We start from the raw sequence: 24,982 nt of genomic DNA, 5'->3' as shown, positions 1-24,982 counted from the left end.
GGTTCATTACGTTAAAGCAATTTTGAGGTCTTACCATATAAACATATCAAGTTAAGCTCTATTTGACAACACTGCATCTTGACAATGGCCCTATAGCATAGTTTCCATTGCACAAGATTTCATCATGATACTGTCATGTTGAAGGCACACACCACACCCACCCTTTCTTTCCATAATCCATATAGTGTAGAAGAACAATGGATTTCAAACATCCATTAAAACAATACAATTGCACAGAAATCCACTGATGCAACATCTAGAGACCAGTCCCAATTTGTACTAAATAGCACAAATTTACGTATAACTGTCCAGGTGCTTGAAGTATGAGACTTGTGCCACTTTATCAGACAGTGATCCTTGTTACATTACATATTGTTGCCAAGTCAGGTGAGCAGCTTATTGTATATTAACATCTGTTACAAAATGCTTCCAGGGTTAGGGTAAAACTTATTGCAGGTCTCTTTCTGAATGGTCTTGGAGCACCAAGTTAATCCATATGCCTTTCATTTTCAATGCTATTAACTACAAGTAAGAATTTCTTTCTTGAAATTCTAAATCTGCAATCCAAACACATCTTTATGATCCAAATCTATGAATAGTTTTGCACTGAGAAAAAGTTCTTACATATCCTTTCCAAAAGCAGTTTTCAGTGGTATTACACCCTATAATGCAAAACAATGTTAAAATGAACTTTCATACACTAAGTTCCACTTCAAATTTACACCAACTATGGTTGTCACATGACTTACTGATTTTCATATTTAAAATAGTTTTAATATAATGTGCTTGATCCTCTGTAGTTCATGACGTACAACTGGAAAAGATGAAAATTATGAGAGAAAAGCAGTGCCCCGAGAATAACTTGTTATATTGTAGCAGTGAGTTAACCTTCATTCAAAGAAAAATGTGTTCACTTTCTGGACTCGCACAGCATCATTCCCGTAACTCATTTTATTTGTAATAATTCAAGTAACATATTTTTCATATTAATACGTATTGCCCGTATACAGCTTACTGTCTTTCTAATAGTTCGTAACATAATGATCAGAAACAATCACATACACATGTACACAACATTCTCTTCTGCTTTAAGTTGTTAATTTTTGTGTAACACCTTAATAAAATGTATGTATGCAACAGTTAATAATCATTAGGTAAACAACATAAGGATATACTAGAGTGTAGCATTAATGAAAAATTGTCTTTTATGCTTGTTTTGCAATAAAAAAAACACATACTATGAAAATATATACATTTATTATATGTGATATATAATGGAAAAAGAGCAAAACTCTACACGAAAAAAGAAATCTTAATTTTTATCCAGAAAGTAGGTTTGCTGACTGAATAGCTCCAAGGTCAAGCTACTGAGGAATGCTGGGATGCTGTTATGTCCTTTCAAGTACGTGTCAATCAACTCTTGTAGCTGGGAAGAATATTCTGTCTCTAACAGCTTTAACCTTCCATTGGCATACTAAAACCAAGAAACACATTTACAACAATTAGTAACTAGAGAAAAACCAATCATTTCTTTCTTTTTTAAGGATTATGGAACCACAGTCTGACCACACATCTTTTACAACAGCACGACCATTCCAGGTACAAAAGCAGATAGCACCTTGTTCTTTTAAAAATAGATGTAAAAATAAGGTTGCAAAAAACTGTGAATAAGTACAGCTCACTTTAAATACAAACAATAAAAAGAGTATTTTTACTTTCGGAAAACTGTACTGATTAACTTATTACATATCTGTGATTTTATACAACCACAGAAGACTGCCTTTTACAAACTTACAATAAAATTATTCCAAAGAATTTTCTATATTTCATTCAGTATTTATTTAACTACATTATTCTGTTTTATCACATTTTATATTAAACAACTAACAAGGAACATTTTGGGTATCTATGTATTACACTAACACATAATGTACACATTTTATAATAAAGTTCTGTCAAATCACAACTGACCAAAAGAAACATGCACCGTGAACACCACTTATTATCGGGATCTAAGATCTCATGTTACTTGAATGAAGTAATAACATTGTTGTGTCAGGTTGGTGATAGCACTGAATCTAAGACAGTACAAGAAACCAGGTGACTAATACTCTATACCAGTTCTACATGTAATGTTTCAACTTTTATTATGTTTACATTAAAAACTAGTTCTCATTCTAAGTTTGCAAAAATCTCTATTAATTTTAAGTTCAATTTATGTCATGCAAGAGAGCTGAAAAACTTCAATACTTCTTTTGGAATGAAAGTGCATCAAAAAACTAAACCACTATGTGAAAATCTGTTATTAATCTAGTTCAGATGATGAGAGCAAAAATGATATGAGGATTTACTGTCTAATGTGATACGAGGATTTACTGTCTAATGTGATACGAGGATTTACTGTCTAATGTGATACGAGGATTTACTGTCTAATGTCAGACAAGGATTTACTGTCTAATGTCAGACAAGGATGTACTGTCTAATGTCAGACAAGGATTTACTGTCTAATGTCATACAAGGATTTACTGTCTAGCGTGATACAAGGATTTACTGTCTAGCGTGATACAAAGATTTACTATCTAACGTGATACAAAGATCTACTATCTAACGTGATACAAAGATTTACTATCTAACGTGATACAAAGATTTACTATCTAACGTGATACAAGGATTTACTATCTAACGTGATACAAGGATTTACTATCTAACGTGATACAAGGATTTACTATCTAACGTGATACAAGGATTTACTATCTAACGTGATACAAGGATTTACTATCTAGCATTGATACAAGGATTTACTATCTAACGTGATACAAGGATTTACTATCTAACTTGATACAAGGATTTACTATCTAACGTGATACAAGGATTTACTATCTAACGGGATACAAAGATTTACTATCTAACGGGATACAAAGATTTACTATCTAACGGGATACAAAGATTTACTATCTAACGTGATACAAAGATTTACTGTCTAGCATTGATACAAGGATTTACTGTCTAGCATTGATAAGGATTTACTATCTAGCGTGATACAAGGATTTACTATCTAACGGGATACAAAGATTTACTATCTAACGGGATACAAAGATTTACTATCTAACGGGATACAAAGATTTACTATCTAACGTGATACAAAGATTTACTGTCTAAGGTGATACAAGGATTTACTGTCTAAGGTGATACAAGGATTTACTGTCTAAGGTGATACAAGGATTTACTGTCTAAGGTGATACAAAGATTTACTATCTAACGGGATACAAAGATTTACTATCTAACGGGATACAAAGATTTACTATCTAACGTGATACAAAGATTTACTGTCTAACGTGATACAAGGATTTACTGTCTAACGTGATACAAGGATTTACTATCTAACGTGATGCAAGGATTTACTATCGAACATGAGTTCTCAATTTTTCCATATTACAAGTCTAGTTAGTTTTTATGGTCAAGTTTAACTACTCCAAACTTACTGTACTTCAAGACAGAGTGAAACAAATCATTTTTTCAGTGACACACAAACATCAAATTATTCCTGTTTTGTTTTTCCAAATTTCCCAAAAGCATTTCAACACTTACATAATATTCTATACCAACTCATGAGCACTGTCTACCAATATCTATAAGTATTACTTTGATTAATACATGTTTAAACACAAATAAATTACATGCATGTGCAGATCATGAGTTCACATACACATACCAAGACTGTATTTTGTGTACACTTAACTCACCACATGTCAGTTAATTCATTTAAAGTTACATGTTATGGAAGCTATGGAAGCATTTCCATGGGTGTTTAAAAATTCTTGTGTAAATTATGAATAGTATAATATTTCTCTAGTATTTTTAGATACTTACACAAATAAATGGCTTTCAGTCTGAAAAGCTGAGTATAATTTCTTAAGCAATTTAACTTTTAAACACAAATTAATTTAAACATACATTAATTTCTATTCATTAAATCAGAAAAACAGCAAGTTCATGAATTCTTATTATAAAACAATAAAGTCCTGTTATTCAGCACTTTGCTTCTGAAGAAGGTTAGAGGGTTTATATTATTTTCACTATGTAAAGTGTAACATTAGTGTAAGATGGTTAAGAACACTGGTTTACAAAGAAATTGAGTAAAGCACAAAAATAGCTGTTTTAACCTAATTTGCTAAATTCAGATTTGAAATCCGTTTTTACTCATCACCTCTAGTTTCTTAGATATGCATACTGTACATTTTGTACACATACTGTACATAAAGGCGTAGATGCATTCAGGGTTAATTTCTAATATTGTGTGACTTATGTCTTCTTTTTTAGTTATTATACAATAAATGTAAGTGATAGCATTACATTATATATATATATATAGCTATATATCAAGACGGATTTTGGCAGTTAAGCGTAGCCAACACGTCTCAATCAACAGCCAGTAGTGCACTGGCAGTCAGCGCAGGAGGTTGGTGTCCCTCGACAATTGTGTTACACAATCTTTTGGGTATATATTTGTATTACAATTTCCAACGACGCACATAATTATTATTGCCTTACATATGATTTAATTTTACTTTGTTTTCAGATTCTCCAATGGCTTCAAGCTTGTCAAAACACAGAGGATGCCTCAACAAGGCCAATTCTTTCTCCCTACGTGTGTGGGGACTTCACGACAGTTGCACAGCATCGAACCATCACTTCCCTCCTCAGAACTGCCTACTTTCATTATTTTGACTGTAAAATTGGTGATCAGGACAAATCTTGGGCTCCACACATCTGTTGTAAACCCTGCTACAATGGACTAACTGCTTGGTTTAATGGCAAGAAAGCGGCTTTCAACTTTGCAGTCCGATGGTTTGGAGAGAGCCATGAAGCCATGCAGATGATTGTTATTTTTGTCTAACAAATATAACTGGTTTTAATGCATCTTCTAGAAAAAAGATCAAATATCCCAACCTTCCATCTGCTATGAGACCTGTTCCCCATTCAGATGATCTTCCCAACACCTCCAGTAAATAAGGATCTTCTTTCCTCATCAGATGAAGAAATGCCTCCAAGGGAAGATTCTGCCAAGTCAATCTCTTCTGAAGATATTGACTCTTCTTATTCAGGAACAAGTGGCAGCGAGCCACACTGGATCACGCAAGAAGATCTGAATGACCTTGCTCGTGATTTGTATCTATCAAAACAGCAGTCAGAGCTCTTGGCTTCTCGGCTTAAACAGTGGAACCTAGTCCAGGAAGATGTAAGGATCACCAGTTTCAGGAATCGGAACAAAGACCTTGCTTCATTTTTCGACATGGAAAACAAGTTGTGCTACTGCACAAATGTACCTGGCTTGTTCACTTTCCTTGGTTTGTCACATAATCCTTCAGACTGGCGTCTTTTCATAGACTCTTCCAGCGAAGTCTCAAGGCTGTGCTTCTGCACAAATGTACCTGGCTTGTTCACTTTCCTTGGTTTGCCACATAATCCTTCAGACTGGCGTCTTTTCATAGACTCTTCCAAGCGAAGTCTCAAGGCTGTGCTTCTGCACAAATGTACCTGGCTTGTTCACTTTCCTTGGTTTGCCACATAATCCTTCAGACTGGCGTCTTTTCATAGACTCTTCCAAGTCTCAAGGCTGTGCTTCTGCACAAATGTACCTGGCTTGTTCACTTTCCTTGGTTTGTCACATAATCCTTCAGACTGGCGTCTTATCATAGACTCTTCCAAGGGAAGTCTCAAGGCTGTGCTTCTGCTGGGAATAAATATCCCAGCATTCCCACTGCACACTCTGTCCATCTAAAGGAGTCCTATGACAATATGGAGCTTCTTTTAGAAACTGTTAAGTACCAGTGGAGTCTGTGTGGGGACCTCAAGGTCATTGTTCTTCTTATGGGTATGCAAGCGGGCTTCACAAAGTACTGTTGCTTTCTGTGTCTCTGGGATAGTCGAGCTGTATCCCAGCATTACAAGCAGAAAGACTGGGGTCTAGAAGCACTTTGGTTCCTGGAGAACACAGCGTCAAGGAGAATCCTCTGGTTGACATGAAGAAGGTGCTTCTTCCTCCTCTTCACATCAAGCTTGGTTTGATGAAGAATTTCGTGAAGGCATGGACAAAAATGGTGCTGCCTTCCAACACTTGTCTACTGTGTTCCCAGGTCTCAGTGCTGCTAAGCTCAAAGAGGGCATCTTTGTCGGGACCTCAAATCCGAGAAGTGCTGAAGGATACTGATTTTGAGGAGCTTCTTACCTTAAAGGAACTGAGAGCATGGGAAGCATTTAAGTCAGTCTGTAGTGGCTTCCTTGGTAACACATGCATACCAAATTACCAAGCCTGTATTGAGAAGTTGCTAAAGACTTATGAGGATATGGGATCCCGAATGTCACTCAAAATTCATTTTCTCCATTCCCACCTCAACTTCTTCCCTCCAAACCTTGGAGCAGTGAGTGATGAGCACGGAGAAAGATTCCACCAAGACATTACGAAGATGGAGAGCAACTACCAAGGCAAGTGGAACCCCAGCATGATGGGAGACTTCTGCTGGATGCTCTTGTGTGACATCCCGGAGGCAAAATACACCAGATCACCTAAGAAAACACACTTCTAACTGTCTGCAGTACTATGAATTGTGTACATTGTGTCATCCAAGTATATTTATTCCGTTAATGTTCTTTATCTATCCTGTTTTATCTGTAATAAGCTGCTGCAACTGTTGAAATAAGCACGTATATACTCGGTATATACTAAAATGAGACTATTTAAAAGCCAGAAAACTAGAGGCGATAGAGCAAAACTGTTTATAAATTTGAATTCAGCACACCCAAATTAGTAAAAAATACCTATTCACATTCTTGCCTCAGACAAAAAATATTTTTTTGTAAACCAGTGGAATCAGCGATAATTACTTAGCTTCTGTCCCCTCCACCTAACTAAGTAGCTTGAATATTCAATTAACTTTCTGTACTTTCCTAAGTAAGTAGTCATATTTATCAATAGTGCATCAAACCTTCTCTTGTTTTAATCAGTCACCAAGGCACCAAAATAATGAAATGAATTTCCTACAGTTTTACACATAACAGCAATCTGTTAATAATTTTCTAACAGTACATCTCCTGCTCAACTATATTTAATGTCTTTTCCAATCTGATATATCCTATGAGATTTTCATGGTCACAATGAAGTGTAATGACTCGATATCTATAGATATAAATTAACTAGCCACATTTGTAAAGATGCTATGTCTTGACATCTCCATTACTTGACATTAACATTAGTGAAAGTGTTATGACTTAACATCTGCACTACTTAACATTTACATTTGTAAAGATGCTATAAGTTAACACCTGTAAAAGTTAAGTCAGCTAATTACACTAGTAAAGGTGCTCTGTTTTACCAGTAAATATAAATTAACTAGCCATATCAGGAAAGGTGCTACAACTGACACCTATAAATGTAAGCTGGATAGCCACATTAATAAAGGTGCTACAACTTGACACCTACAGATGTAACTTAATTAGCCACATCAGTAAAGGTGCTATAACTTGACACTTACAAATGTAAACTACCAATGTACATTAGTATACAAAACAGTTTATAATGTCCAAATAAGTAATCTTACCTCAAATAGCAAGTAATCATTTTCTGATTCAGAGTACATATGAGACATCTTGTACTTATTCTGACTAGAGACATCTATCTTGAAACCTGTCAACAAATAGCACACCTCACGAAACTCCTGGCTGGTCCTTCGAAAGGCATTTACCAACCTCTTATTTTTTAACTCTGCAGCAGTAAGCTGTTCCTTTAGACCTGCAAAATTAAAACCTTATGTCACCAAATTACGAAAGTCATTCAAATGTATGTATATACAAGGTTATATGATTCAAACATCTGTTTCCACTATGACAACGGTACTTGAAGATTAGTCTTTAATAGATTGCAGTAGCTTCTTCACAACAAACAAATACATATATAATTTTCAAGGTAAGGATAAACACACTTTTTCCAGAATTTAATTAACTCTCTGAATATGGTTTTGATCAATATGAGTGACCGCATGACCTCCTTGTACTTGTATAAAATATTTCTAGATTCAATACTTCTAATGTTCAATATAATATGGTTTTGATCAATATGAGTGACCGCATGACCTCCTTGTACTTGTATAAAATATTTCTAGATTCAATACTTCTAACGTTCAATATAATATGGTTTTGATCAATATGCGCATGACCTCCTTGTACTTGTATAAAATATTTCTAGATTCAATACTTCTAACGTTCAATATATTGTTAACGTTCAATATATTGTGCATATCTTTATAAAATTTGGCAGCATTTCAGTTAATATTACAAGTCTTTAGCATACAAAAATAATATTTTTTTAGTGAACTATTTTTAAATAAAATAAGTTATAAATTTGCTCACAGATACATTGAGTATTTGGTTTAATTAGCCAGTGCACAGAGTAATTTTCATGTTAAAATTAAAAATACTTTTTCTCATTCCAAAAAACTCAGACTTCTTTTGTGACCTCCTAAATACATTTCAAACATTTTTTTAAAGTAAAACATGATAGTTTATGTTACTTTTTTTAATCTAACTCAAAATGGGATTGGTCAATGTGACCGACCTCATAACTGCAATAGAAAAAAATCTAAATTACACCTTTTTTTTTCTAGAATGATTTCATATTGTAATATGAAAACACATTCATTTATCCTAACTAGTTCTAAGTTCATAACATGATGTTCTAAAAACACATAGGTCCAAGAAGTCTTGATAAAGATGAAATAGAAACCCTACAACCTGAGCTCTTTCTGAAGGTGAACCTCTCTTCTTTAGGGATAAACTGGGAGTAATGGTGTGATTGAACAAGTGATATAAATAAAGGGTGTTTAGTGACATCATGGGGACCATCTGGTTTTCCAGGAATGGTTTATTTCTCTGTGTACTGTTGTGAGCATCTCTTTCTGGTGCAACATAGTTGATGGTGAGAGTTCATAACAGTATACATCTATTTGTAATTAAATTATATTGTTTTTTTACCCTTTAAATTTAGCTAACAACTAGCTGCCCCATTATAAGCTGTAAATCGCTTGGGGCATGTTCAACTCACATTATGTTACCAAGTTACATTAACCAAGAGCAACAACAACTAGTACAGACAGCTCATGTGAAACATTTTATTATATTATTATTTTTATTTTACTTTACCTAATGATAACTAGCCTAAAAATATCCTTTTTTTTTGCTTTTATAATTATACATAAAGAATAAACAGGGAAAACAAGAAATTCAATACATATTCAAACTTTTTTCTTGCTTTTGGTTGTGGAAGAGACTTAACCCTAATTTTTTATACTAATCATAGTATTACATTTAAAATTTTTATTTAATTAAATAATGCACTAAACTAAATAAACTAATAACACACTAAAAGTAGACAAATTCCCTTACCTCTCAAAAAATTTTGGCTTTCAAACTATGCAACAAGAGCAGTTAAAAATTCATCCGTTAACTTTCTTATGGGAACGATGTTTGTACTCTGAGTGAAACTGGCATATAACAGTTCAGAACAAAATGTTATAGAACATATCATTTGATGGATGAAAACATTGAGTTTCTATTGGTAATAGGTAATACATTATTAAACAAAATAGTGAACTATTAGCAAATTATAAAAAACAGGTGGGTGTGGTAGGAGCAATCTGATTTTCTATTCAATAGCTCTATAACCAAACAAATTTGAATACTAATCAGTGACGTCGAGAAAACCCACTTGTAGAGAAATATATATGCAAAAACAGCTCGTTTGGGTTGAGAAAATCAATAAGTTTCCTCCACAAACCGTAGAAAACATTATACGCACACACCTAGAGAGAAAGCAAAATCAACCAAGAAAAGTATATATATCTCTCGAATCAAAAAATCACGAAACCATATACTGCTGCATACCGTATATTCCCGACATCAGCAAACAAACAACCGACATTTGGCAAAAACTAGTAACAAAATATGACATTCCAGTTAATACCAAATTTATTCAAAAACCAGGCACAAAACTGAGGTCTATACTATGCAAAAACTACACTGACAAACACCACACCAACATTATTTATAAAATACAATGTGATAACTGCCACGACTTCTATATTGGAGAAACAAGTAGAAAAATGGAAACCAGATTCAAAGAACATAAAAAGTCACCTTCAGACGTTTTTGAACACTGCAAGTCAAATAAACACAACATAACCATAGAAAACACTCAAATATTGAATAAAGAAACAAACATAAACAAACGCAAAATTAAAGAAGCCTTACTTATACAACAACTTAAACCCAAAATAAACATTTTTATCCGTTGTAATAAAATAACAACATTTTATGTAATATATGTAAATTACATATAGGAAATCCAATTTCCTGTGTTGGGTTTTATCTTAAATTGCAATAAATCATACAAAAAGAGTGGAACTAGGTGGTGAAAACCATATCTCTTGAAACATTCAAGTTCTATTCAATGGTGGAACTATGACAATCATAGTTATCAGTAAATATCAACTGACACTCCTTTATGTACTATAACAATCATAGTAACATCAGTTATCAGTAAATATCAACTGACACTCCTTTATGTACTATGACAATCATAGTAACATCAGTTATCAGCAAATATCAACTGACACTCCTTTATGTACTATGACAATCATAGTAACATCAGTTATCAGTAAATATTAACTGACACTCCTTTATGTACTATGACAATCATAGTAACATCAGTTATCAGTAAATATCAACTGACACTCCTTTATGTCATCCCAATTTAAGTGATTAGACAAAACTAACTTTTCAAATAGTATACTTATAAAATTACCTTATGTATGTACAAAAGTTTGTTATAACATAATAATCTCTACAAGATTTACACTTGAATTTACAATACAACATCTTAAAATAAGTTCCATTTTATGTTCAGTACATAGTGCTAACGATGTTCCAAGTGTCTACAATAATCTACATAGGTAAGTTATTAGCTACCTTCTGCATCACTGCTTGGGTCATGTTTCTCCTGGCAAGGAAGAGAGCCACTGGTACTTGGTTTATCTTGAGTCAACTGTTCAAGCTTAGCTTTCAGTGTCATGTTCTCTTGACGCAAGTCGTCGATTCTTGTTTGGATGGCTAGGTCTAAAGGATTGTTTTTGAAATGAACAATCTTCATTTGGGAATGATCCTAAACCAAGTAAGAAACACACTCATTTATTTATTCCAAAGAATAATCACAGAAAGTACTTAGATTAATATATGTATATACATACCAACATATCTATATATATTTGCACACACACACAAAAGAAAACACTGAATATAAAACTTTTTCTACTTATTTTATTAATTTCTTCTACTGGTTTTGCGAGTTCAAAGGTCTTCATGAAATAAGTTTTACTGGGAATGTATAATAAAAGACACACAAATACTGCTTTTCAAATAAACACAAATACTGTTATTGAAATACACATACTTTCTAAGTGTACAAACATATAATACAGTTCATGTATAAATTAAGTATGCTACAAATGTTTAAAAATGAATCAAATTAGTCAATATATTTTTAAAATTAAAATCTCTAATTATGTTTCTTTTTTATTATTATTATTATTACAGAAATACAATTTATTTACCCTATTATTTCATACTTTTCTTTTCTGTAACTCTTAGTAACTGTTTCCATGGTTTCACAATTCCTACTGACTTTACAATCAATTACTCTTGTCCACTTTCTACTCTTTATTTGAAGTGGTGACAAGAAAAATGTATATAATATTTTTTGTAATATAATCTTTTATGCTTAAAATTATGTTCCCATGAAAACACAGTTCTTTTAGAATTTTATATTTTCTCAAGATATATTCATTAAAGTGTTTACTACCATATATTACACTTTTATTCAGTATGTCTGAATGGAATTCATGTAACTTCATCAGTAATCTCAAATAATCTGCTTCACCAATACACAATTCATCGTAACCTACACATTTTAAGATATGTTACATTCCTATAATATCAATAAAATGAGCTATTAATACAAAAACAAGATGTTTGTTAATGTTTTGATAATGTAAATTACATATACATATAAACACATGTAGACAAAAACTTGTTTATCACCTCATTTCATTAGATCTTATTGTAATATGAATTACTAATATAAAAGGCAATTTCTAAAACATCTTGGATTTGGAAATGCAATTGTTGCACTCAGATTATTGATGAAGTTCCAGGACATTGGTTTGTTTCTTTTTGAATTTTGTGCAAAGTTACACAAGGGCTATCTGCGCTAGCTGTCCCTAATTTAGCAGTGTAAGACTAGGGGAAAGGCAGGTAGTCATCATTGCCCACCACCAACTTTGGGGCTACTCTTTTACCAAAAAAATAGTGGGACTGACTGTAACATTATAATGTCCCCACTGCTGAAAGAGCAAGCATGTTTGAGGTGACAGGGATTCAAACCAGTAACCCTCAGATTATGAGTTGAGTGCCTTAACCTGGTTAACCTGATCATGCCAGGTCAGGACTTTGGTGTGAAACATTTTTAATTAAGATACTTTAAGACTGTTTTAAATCATTCAAGTATTATAATATTAAATTTATAACTCTATTACCTACAATTTTAGTGGAAAGTTCAGTTATTTTGTTAGCTGTGGTTGTATGGGACGGAAAAATCCTAGAACTGGGAACATTCAATTGTATAGCCAGTTACTGTGATACCGGGGAAAATGTTTACACTTAAAAAAGTTCCATTTCATGATGAACTCTCTTTGTTCACCTGAAGATGACCTAAGAAGGTCAAACATTGTTGCTTTGTACTTCATTTTAATTAAAGTTTTAACACCCACACCAGCCGTCTTGAGAACACAAAGTTCCATTTCTTACTTAAAGTTGTGTTGGAAAGTCTAATTACTGTGTTACCTGTTGCACTGAAAGAGCTGCTCCTTCAGTCTGAGTACTGGCTTCAGATTTCTTGACTGGCTGCAGGTTGCCTAATAATTGCTCCCTTGCCTGGTTCAATTCAGCTTCTGTCTAAAATGTACAAGTTTAAATTATGATATTTAAAAATACTGATTTACACACAAAACACTTATTCTTATTATAACTCATTTATCAACTGAATATTTCAAACCTTTTGTATAAAACTGAAACCCGAAACTCGTATTTTTCAAACAGATCAGAACTACACAAGTTTGTACAGAGTACAAGTAGATGCTTTTAATTTATCAGTTTCATCAAACTGCGAATTAGAACTTAAACTGATATATTTATCTTTCTAACAAGTAGGGTTAATCAATCTGATAGACAACAAACCTGGTCTAATTTGACTCTATATTCTGCAAGAACTGATTCTAACCACAGAATTCTTTCCATTTGTGGTCCTACTGCAACTGTTACTTCACTCTCATAGGAATCAATAACTCGTTTATAACTGTCTCTTTCCTGTGTGTACAAAACAGATCACCAATTTGGAATGGAAATTATAAACATTCAACAAATAATATAAAACCAATCATAAAACATAATTTTTAGTGGTATAAAAACTCTCACATATGTACAATTTCAGAGTCAACATGAAGAGTTTAATTACAAATGTTATAATCTAACATTATAAAATGTCTTTTCATCTAAAAGGCTCAACATTATAATTTTAAAACACCATTATATGACTCAGCACTGATTTTCAAACTAATAGGTATTAATAATTGGAAAAGCCTAAGTCTAATAATTTTTCCACATAAAATTAAACTTAATTTATACACAAACACATGCATACACAAATGCTTAAATACAACACGTTATCAAAAATATTCAAAATAAAAGATTTATAGTGATACAGAAACCACAGTACAATTACAATACCTTGGACACAAGCAACAGTTTCTTTTGTAACCTCTTGATCAGGTGATCTTGAAGCTGCAATTTTGTGTTTGTGTTTTCAAGATCATTTGTAAGTTTGGTAATCTTCTCATTTAACTGTAGCTTATTGTTTTCAAGCTCCTGTCTCCTGTTAAAAGTACATGTGGTGTTTTAAACGGTTCTTCAAAGTTAAAACATTAAACTTTCGTAGTAGTAAAACAAATATTTATAATTACTTCACTGTACTATAGCATTGTCAAATATTGTATTAATGAGAAAAATAATAATAAAAGTAGGCTATTTATATGCAAAAGCGGCTCGTTTGGGCTGAAAACACTTTACATAGAAGAGCGAACAACGTAGACCTTCTTCGGTCATCGTCAGGTTCACAAAGAAAGAGGTAACTGACGGAAGCTGACCACATGTTTGAAAGGGGTTGTGTAACTGTGTGTCGAAATGTAGAGGGCGGTATTAGATGTTTGAATATATAATTTTATTTATTATATTAATATAGGTATAAAGGCATTCCTTTATATATTGGTTTATTTTGGGTTTAAGTTGTTGTATAAGTAAGGCTTCTTTAATTTTACGTTTGTTTATGTTTGTTTCTTTATTTAGTATTTGAGTGTTTTCTATGGTTATGTTGTGTTTATTTGACTTGCAGTGTTCAAAGCGTGTGAAGGTGACTTTTTTATGTTCTTTGAATCTGGTTTCCATTTTCTACTTGTTTCTCCAATATAGAAGTCGTGGCAGTTATCACATTGTAATTTATAAATAATGTTGGTGTGGTGTTTGTCAGTGTAGTTTTTACATCGTATAGACCTCAGATTTGTGCGGGTTTTGAATAAATTTGGTATTAATTGGAATGTCATATTTTGTTACTAATTTTTGCCAAATGTTGGTTATTTGTTTGCTGATGTCGGAATATATGGTATACAGCAGTATATGGTTTTGTGGTTTTTTTTGATTCGGTGAGCTGTATTTACTTTAGTTGGTTGATTTTGCTTTCTGTCTAGGTGTGTGCATTATAATGTTTTCACGGTTTGTGGAGGAAACTTTGTTAAACTCTTCTATGTAAAGTGTTTTCTCAGCCCAAACGAGCCGTTTTTTGCATATAAATTTCTCAACAAGTGGGTTTCGTCATCACTGATTATTATTTCATCCACGGCGACTGTCACGAGAAGTGTAAGTTTTGTGTTTTTCTCAGTGTATTTGTACTTACCTGTTACCATTATGTCTGAACTAGCATACCGTACACCACTATTAACAGTACCGCTCATCTACGATCGTTAAGAAACTAAGGAACTTAAACCAACGAATTATTAATAGAAGAAATGACATTTATTTTATTCAACAATGTAGAAAGAACAACTAACCCCTAATTTTGTAAAGGTAAAACTTTCAAAAATTTTAATATATACACAAACATTATCCAAAATTTACAGAAAAAACTACTGAAAGCCATGTTGAACACAAAATACAAAGAACTACATGACTTACAAAACACAAAAATGAATCTAGACCATCAACTGGCATGCTGCATTAAACCAGAGATTAACGGACTTATACAACGAAACATAAACCAAATCAATACTAAAACGACAGAGACAAAAAGATTTGCCACAACAAAAACTAGAAAAACTAAGATGCAAACAACAGAAAAGACACCAAAGCGACAAACCGTTGACTAACCTCATAATTAACAGATCCGACCGATCAATTAAACACAGACGAGATACATCTACTTAACAAAGGACTCAACTCGCTATAGCACCTAGGTACATTCCAACCATAGAAATCAAAACATGTTTAGAAGACCTAGCCAGGAGACTTGTGATACTTTCTACAGAGAACAAAACAAGGAAACAACCAAAACAACCAACAGAAAGAAGACAACTTAGATAATTTTATTGACATCCAACAGCCAACCTTCCCAGGTAAAATTACAAATTTATATTTTCCAGAAACACCTAAAAACAACATCTTAAACGATTTTTTCAAAGAATTTTCTCACAAAACCATCAACATAATTTCACAAACAGAAAACTGAAAACAACCTTACAAAAGAGACATTAATTGCATAAAACCTAAAACAAGACAAAACATAAAATTCTAAAAGCAGATAAAGGTAACGCTATAGTCATAATGAACACGAATGAATACATCCAAAAAATGAATAACATCCTATCAGACACAGAACAAATTTAAACCAATACACACAAATCCAACAAAGACACACGAGGCCTTAACTGAACAAATTACTACTACAAATGAAAAAAGCCAACCAATTTCACAAACACTTTATTCCTACCTCACGAAAACCGACTCCACGCGCACCGCAGGTATCACGGCATCCCCAAACCTCATAAACCAGATTGTCCATTACGACCAATAATGTCCACATATGAATCGTTTAATTACAACCTTGGTAAATACATAGCATGGGCATTCTCCAAATATGTAACATCAGCCAGCTCATTTATCAAAGACTCTTTTAATTTCAAGTCTAATCTAAATCAACTTAATCATAAAGCCTTAATGGCCAGTTTCGATGTTATATCCCTCTTTACAGAAGTTCCAACCACTGAAGCCTGCAAGATAGCCTTAGAACTCTATATCCGAGACCCTAACCCAACTATAGAAATTCCCAGTAACCAATTAGCAACCCTCATAGAATTCACCACGATAAAGACAAACTTCATGTTCAACAACCAAAACTATATACAAACAAACGGCCTAAGCATGGGCAACCCAGTATCACCAGTTCTAGCCAATATTTTTTATGACACAAGTTGAAACACAAGCAATTAACACAGCATTACATCCACCACTATACTGGTATAGATATGTAGATGACACGGTTGTGGGATTCAAATCTACAGAACACATACTTAATTTTTCAATCACATTAACTCTATACATCCCAACATCAACTTCACATGTGAACAGGAAGAAAACAATCAAATATCATTTCTTAACCTCAAAATTACAAGAACTGATACACAATTTCAAACAGAAATCCACCGAAAAATCACCCATACTGGACTATACATTCCTTGGGACTCAGCACATGAAACAAAACAAAAACTCAACATACTAAGAAACCAAATAAACACAGCCATAAAACTATGCTCACCAGATAAAATTAACAATGAATTAGACAAAATAAAACAATACTTCACCAACATCAATAAGTTTCCTCCACAAACCGTGAAAACATTATCGCACACCTAGACAGAAAAGCAAAATCAACCAACTAAAGTAAATACAGCTCACGAGATCAAAACCACGAAACCATATACTGCTGTATACCATATATTCCGACATCAGCAAACAAATAACCAACATTTGGCAAAATTAGTAACAAAATATGACATTCAATTAATACCAAATTTATTCAAAACCCAGCACAAAACTGAGGTCTATACTATGTAAAACTACACTGACAAACACCACACCAACATTATTTATAAAATACAATGTGATAACTGCCCGACTTCTATATTGAGAAACAAGTAGAAAAATGGAAACCAGATTCAAAGAACATAAAAAGTCACCTTCACACGTTTTCGAACACTGCAAGTCAAATAAACACAACATAACCATAGAAAACACTCAAATACTAAATAAAGAAACAAACATAAACAAACGTAAAATTAAAGAAGCCTTACTTATACAACAACTTAAACCAAAATAAACCAATATAAAGGAACGCCTTTATACCTATATTAATATAATAAATAAAATTATATATTCAAACATCTAATACCGCCCTCTACATTTAGACACACAGTTACACAACCCCTTTCAAACATGTGGTCAGCTTCCGGTCAGTTACCTCTTTCTTTGTGAACCTGGCGATGACCGAAGAAGGTCGAAAACGTTGTTGGCTCTTCTATGTAAAGTGTTTTCTCAGCCCAAACGAGCGTTTTTGCATATAAATTTCTCAACAAGTGGGTTTCTCGTCATCACTGATTAAAAGTAGGCTATATTTTTCATTATAATTATGTTTTATTAAAATTAATGTCTCTTCATATTTGATATCAACATGTTATATTACAGTAGCATTTGTATTAAACCTCATAAGGTAATGTGTCATACATAGAATTCCTGTGTGCCAGCCAATGAAATGGTTACAGCAAAAATATTCATGAACTGTAGATTAGTTACAGACATTTACCAATGAGACCAAAATTTGTTCACTGATCGTTTTTCATTTCATTTCATTTTAAAAACTGCTTAAACAATGTAGAACAGAAGCTGCAGTATAGTTTCATATTTTTGAAGAAAATGAAGTAACAAAATATTAACACTACATTTCTGTTATGTATCACTACTTGTGCCATCTTATACAGGGTTAACTTGTGGCACCACAACCATATAGAAATATACATGTAACAAGTTACACCAAAATCATAGTTAGAAAAGTGTGGCATCTTGCAAGAGTAGATAATTCACAAATACAAGAGTGGGTGGCATTCCACGCGCCCCGAGCAACAGTATGAAACATGATCAAGAAAGAACTCTTTCTGGAAATAAGTCCAGGAGAATATGGATTCACGAAGATAAAGCGTCCAGTTACACTTTCCATTCATCCATTGCATGCCTCAAGCAACTGAAGAGCGAAGTATTTATGCTTTTCTGTAAGAAGAAATACTGGTCTAGCTACCAGAAGGTAGGCCTAGAGATTTCTGTGAGATCTGTCTAAACAGACACTGGGACATTACTCTTCTTATAAACTGGGTGGATTATAGAAAGGATCCATGGAGAAATAGTTTGCTTTAGACATGATTGCCTTATAATAAAGCTTTTCGCAATGAAAACTATGTTGCATGATTATTGTTGTCAAGATGACTTGTTGTCAGAAGAACCATGACTAGACATACTTACATAGACTGTAATGGTGTGGTAAGGTTCCAAAACTGTTTTAACCCAATACAAAGGGCAGTGTTCCTTGCACCTATCCAGTTTCAATGAAACTATGTACAACAATGGTTATTATAATTCCAAATTTAATAAATGCATTTTTGCAAAATTTTGAAGGCTTTTAGTAATTTTACAAGTATGTTGTAACAAAAATCAGAATTTCCAATGTCTCATATTTATCTGTGAATTCAATGAATTAAGCTCTGACTAGATAACATGCTCAGTAATTATCATGCTAAGAATGAAAATACTTTTTTGTATTTCACAACTCTCACATTTAACATGCATCATCTTGAGACACTTCTAAATAAATATCGTTTTTTTTAAATCTTTATATTTTATCTGTTATTTTTTAAACATTTTTTTAAGTGTAATTGTAATTTTTGTAATTTTTTAAGTGTAAAATAAAATGAAAAAAAAACAACTACCCTTTCACTTTCTTCTAGGATGAATACATATTGTAACAGAAAATAACATACCATTTGTACTTCTTACGAAAACTAAGTCTTTTCAACTTTTGGGTTCATTTAATTTTTTTTGCTTTCTATCTGCACTCAGACCCCTCAGAAGAAGCCAAAGGTGAATTATCACAGTCAAACAACGGTGCATAAACAATTGATTCAATTATAAGCACACCAAGTTTGAATTATAAACATATCTCAAAACACAAAATGTGCCATAATATTGACTACCAAAATAACTTTTAAATATCTACTTCACCTATGTTTTCTCATCTACCCTGAAAAGTTGATAATTTTTACATTGTACTTATTTTTACAAATAAAAGATATCTATATGAAACAAAACTGTTAACACATACCCACCTGGACTGCTGCTTTTTGCTGTTAAATGTAAAATTTGTAATTCAAAACATTATTCATCAAATATAGAATGTCCTATAGTTACTACAAGTTAACCCACAGGTTGCTGATAAAGTTTGGTCCACCACCAGCAGTTGAATGAGAGTGTGCTATATACAAAAACTCCTCACATGTTTAAAGCAGCTGAAGCCAAGAGATTAACTGGCTTTCTGACTAATAGGTTAAAAAAAATCCTATCAGTCACTCAAAACTCAACAAAAACAATCACACCTACAATCTGAGGTGAACTGTATACAAATGTGCATCACAAAGAAATAACCTTCAGTAGATGCTTGAGGGGCACAACACACTTCCTATTGTATATAAACATATCTATAAAAGAAAAGCACATGGTATGGACAACTTCATTCAGTTATGACAACATGGAGGAAGCCTCAGTGGTACCTGTCACATTTTCATTTATGTCTCACTACTGTGAGTAGCTGAAAGCTTTATATAGACTTTCAAATAGTGATGGAATGTAAATATTTGTAGGATTTGATGTAAAGGATTTCATATTAATTCTTACAAGTTACTTTTGAATTCAACAATCAACTTACAATGAGAAATTCCTCCTATGCTTCATCATTGTGTTGTTACTAATACAGGTTGTTGTTGATTTTAAAATGGAGATTATCCACATATATAAGAATGATATATATATCCTATGCTAACATGCAACATTTTTAATGCAAGACATGCCACTACCTGTGCACTCACCTGTATTCATTAAAAGAAGTTTATTTTTTAAATCTCTATCAAACCTCTTAGGAATAATTTCACTCAACCAATCTGTTAGTTTGTCATATGAAAATGTTAAGTACCCTGGAGACCTGTACCAGTCTCTAGACAAACTAAACTAAATGAGGTGACATTGTGAGTGAAAGCAAATGTTTTCTTAGGAACTGTACAATTGATGCCTTTGTTTATTAGCATTTCTATCCATATAACAAATGTACGATCAGGGGATGATCAACTTTGTTGATACAAAAAGAATCAATGCAATGTACCTTTCCAGCAACACGAAACAAAACATATGGAAAATTATGTCCTCCCAACCTGTAGTGCCTGAGTATTACAAACATTCGAATACATGTTTCTGTTATTATTTTTTAAGCAGTGGCATGTTTCTCTAGATCATTCTTGACAAATAACTTCCAGTACTTGAATACAAGACCCAGGTTGTTTTGTCCACACAGAAGTCCTCACCTAATTCACAGTTCAATCTATTTTATCCATGTTGGCTGACCCATAACTTCTAAGTTGGTTCAGTCAGACTATTAATGAATACTGATTAAATCCAACAGTCAACAAGGGATAAGCTGTTTATCTTCATGCCAACTAGGAGACTCCATCAACCTGTCACACCAGATATACCATGCCTGAGTCAGTCACAGACTTTAGTTTTGCTTCCAAGAAAAAGTATGTAACATGCACTTCAGATACAGATATGGTAAAACATACAAGTCATTTTAGAAGTTTCAGTGTCTGGAAAACAAAATTGTCAGAAACTTTGTAAAAAAACTAGATTTTAATATTTGGAAGTTGAGATTTTTTTTTTTTTTTTATTTTACTCCCGGAAAACAAGAAATAACCTATCATTCCATTAGTTTTAATTTTGGCACCAATTGTGGCCAAGCCTTTTTTCCATCCTTCAGTTCTTTCTTTTTATGAAAAAAATATGAAGATATAAAAGGAATATAGATTAAGAATGAAAATCTGGACACATACTGATTTCCAACATTAATTGTGGGAAATTCTGTTTACTTTGAGTGAACAAATTCTACATTACTCTCCTTCAATTTCATATCATGCTTACAGTTATCATTAGCTGTTACATGTAATCTGAGGGTTAAGCAGATGTGAGAAATTAAGAATGGTCACTCTACTCACTTTCCATTCAACATGATTACTTCACTTTTCAACAAAGTCACATTCTTCTGTAGTTGTGAAATGTGCCTTGAAACTTGAGATGGGGATCTATTAAATAAGAAAAATTGTGTACCTTACATTTTTCAATTTCTATCTGCAACTTAAGTTAATATTTTTTTAATTACTGGTACACCAAAACAAACAGTTTATGATTTTACTGAATATCGCCAAGGCTCACTTAACACATTTATTTAATATAGCATTGCTGAGCCTAACTATCATCGAATATTAAACAAAGTAAAAGGCATAAAACCCAATAACTAAAGTATTTTAGAAAGTATACAGTTTATGATTTTACTGAATACTGCCATGGCTCACTGAACAGATTTATTTAATACAGCATTGCTAAGCCTAACTATCATCAAATACACTGCTGGACAAAATCTTAAGGCCAATGAATATAAAGAAAAAATATGCATTTTGCCTTGTTATACTCAACCACTTATTTGAGCAGAGCTTCGAAAGATGAAAATAAGAAAAGGAAAAATAAAAATAAAAAACTTTTTAGCATCTAATAGGGAAAACGTGAACACTATGAAATTAACCTAAATACTAGCTGGTCAATAGTTTAAGACCATACTGAAAATTTTCAGTTAATCAGTAAACAAGTAACAAAATTTAGTCATTTGTGTTCAAGCATTAGCATTGTCAACATCTCCCACTGACATCTCCTGTGTTACATTGGGTTATAACATGGCAAAGGCTAAAAAGTTGAAAGAGTCTGAACATGGCAGAATTGTCTAGTTTGAAAAGCAAGGTCTCTCTCAATGTGCCATCGCTGGTGAGATTGGGCATAATAAAACTGCTGTTGCAAATTTCTTAAAAAACCCTGAGGGATACAGAATGAAAATTTCAAGCGGTTGGCCCAAGAAAATTTTGCTGGCGTTGAGCAAAAGGATTTGACAGGTTGTCTGGCAAGACACCAGCCGATCATCAAACCAGATTAAAGCCCTTACAGACATAGAATGCAGCTCAAGAACAATAAGTCGACATCTGCGAGAGAAAGGCTTTAAAAACCATAAACGTTTTCAAAGACCACACCATAAAACGACTCTGTTAAACTTTGCTGAGAAGCACCAAACATGGGACATAGAAAAGTGGAAGAAGGTTTTGTTCTCTAATGAGAAAAAACTATAATCTGGATGGTCCAGATGGCTTCCAACATTGCTGGCACGATAAGGATATCCCACCGAAGACATTTTCTACATGACACAGTGTAGGAGGTTCCATCATGATCTGGAGTACTTTCTCCTTCCATGGAACAATGGAGCTTCAGGTCATACAGGGGTATCAAACAGCAGCTGGCTACATTGGCATGTTGGAGAAAGCATCCTTCTTGACTGAAGGCCCTTGTTTGTGTGGAAATGACCTAATCTTTCAGCAGGACAATGCTGCAATCCACACTGCCCGCAGGACAAAGGACTTTTCATGGCAAATAATGTGATTCTTTTTGGACCATCCAGCGTGTACACCGAACTGAACTCAATTGAAAATTTTGGGGAATAGATGGCAAGGAAGTCAACAGAAATGGTCATCAATTCCAAACAGTGCATGATCTTCTTGGAAGCCATCTTCACCACTTGAAATAGCATTCCAGCCAGCCTTCTGCAAATACTTATATTGACCATGCCAAAGCAAGTGCTTGAAGTTATTCATAATGATGGCCGTATAACTCACTACTGAGACCTCTTGTTGAACATTTCCTACCCTGTTTAGGACTTCCGTTTGGTATGGTCTTAAACTTTTGACCAGCTAGTGTTTAGGCTAATTTCACAGAGTTCACATTTTTCCCTATTAAATGCTAAAAGTTTTTTATTTTTATTTTCCCTTTCTTAGTTTCATCTTTTGAAGCTCTGCTCAAATAAGTGGTTGATTCTAACAATACAAAATACACATTTTTCTTTATGTTCATTGGCCTTAAGGTTTTGGCCAGCAGTATATTAAACAAAGTAAAGACATAAAACCCAACAGCTAAAGTTATTTTAGAAAGTAAATCTTCATTACTGTTGTTGTGCATGTAACTGATGACATAAGAACACCTATACCTTTACTATACCAATCTTATTTCATTCAACTTCTTGAGCCCTGGTACTAATTGAAAGGCCATGCTGGCACTGGGTATGGCAGATATTATATGTTTAACATGTTCTTTGTTTTCACTAAAACGTTCTTAGAATTACAATTAACTCATGAAGAAGAAAGGTTTTAATATGTGAAAATGTTCATGCTACTTAGATGTTCTTTTTTACCTGTGATCTGACATGTTTATCAAGTACCACAAGTGAACATGAGTACTAAATTCTAATTAAATATACAGACAGAAAAATGTATTTAAATTATTCACTAGTCTTTTGGGATATAAAACTATTCCTCTGATAATTAGTTTCACATTACTTCTACTGTTTAGGAAGTATTTTTCAACATTTTATTCATACTTCAAACTAATAACTGTTAAAGATAACGACACGACTACCAATTTATCCATAAGAAACATGATCATGTTGATCATAACAAAGTGTATAAGCAAACATGAGATCCCATCAAAATGATTTAAATTTAAGTTATAGTATACCGTGGAAAGCAATAAGAAAAAGACAATATAACTTTTGACTAAATATTTTGTAATGTAACTTGTTACAACTGAGAATAACATTTTTAAGGAATGTTTATAGTTTTCACTTCTCTTTCTCTTTATATATAACTTATTTTTTATTTTTATCTTTTTCTTATTTTAACTTGGGAAAGCAGTCACTTTCCCACAACTGTCTGCAGGCAGTGAAAGGTGATATAGATGTGGGACATTGCTGGCTTGATCACCCACATCTCACTCTTCTAATTTGTATTTATTTTGATTATTTATTATTATTCGTGAATTTCTTTATGTGAGACAGTCGACCAAAAGTTAAAACTGATAGACGGTGTACCCCCACTGCAATGTGAGTCCTACTTCTTCAGTCACCTCCATAACCTAGGATATATTTTACAATCCCATGTTGTATCTTGTACTCTAAAATGTTTGTATTTTGTTTAATTTTTATGTGTTTTGCTTTGCTTAAAAAATTATGGTTAAAACTAAGGAAAGAAAGGTTTAAAACAATGGTGCATCAAAGTGTTAACTCTCTTTTACCTGGAAATACAGTTACACAGCTAAATAAAAGCTTCAAACCATATTTACAACAGAAGCTACATCAGAATTACATGGTTTCACAGGAATCCAATCTTTCCAAATCTCCACTGGTGAAGTTGGGAAGTTAAACTGACATTTTCTTCCTGGATCCTGGTAAGTTGTATTTTCATTGATTCAAAATCTTGCTGTTGCTTCAAATCTTCCAGTTTTCATGGAGTAGAATGCTGTTGGTTTTAATTCCCTGTCACAA

General features: G+C 33.1%; 1 protein-coding gene across 1 annotated transcript; it reads right to left on the bottom strand.

The window, feature by feature from the left end:
• Positions 1-1,240: 1,240 nt before the first annotated feature.
• On the bottom strand, positions 1,241-24,815 carry LOC143238595 (mitotic spindle assembly checkpoint protein MAD1-like). The gene is made up of 8 exons (XM_076478958.1): positions 24,804-24,815; positions 21,567-21,653; positions 13,891-14,035; positions 13,342-13,470; positions 12,949-13,059; positions 11,020-11,212; positions 7,599-7,789; positions 1,241-1,474 (listed from the first exon to the last, which is right to left on the bottom strand). The coding sequence occupies exons 2-8, from the start codon at positions 21,578-21,580 to the stop codon at positions 1,313-1,315; spliced, it is 945 nt and encodes a 314-aa protein (XP_076335073.1). The 5' UTR covers positions 21,581-21,653; positions 24,804-24,815; the 3' UTR covers positions 1,241-1,312.
• Between the last annotated feature and the right edge of the window lie 167 nt (positions 24,816-24,982).

This window comes from Tachypleus tridentatus, chromosome 13 (assembly GCF_004210375.1).
Source record: "Tachypleus tridentatus isolate NWPU-2018 chromosome 13, ASM421037v1, whole genome shotgun sequence".
Taxonomy (NCBI): domain Eukaryota; kingdom Metazoa; phylum Arthropoda; class Merostomata; order Xiphosura; family Limulidae; genus Tachypleus; species Tachypleus tridentatus.
This window is presented reverse-complemented; position numbering and strand designations above follow the sequence as displayed.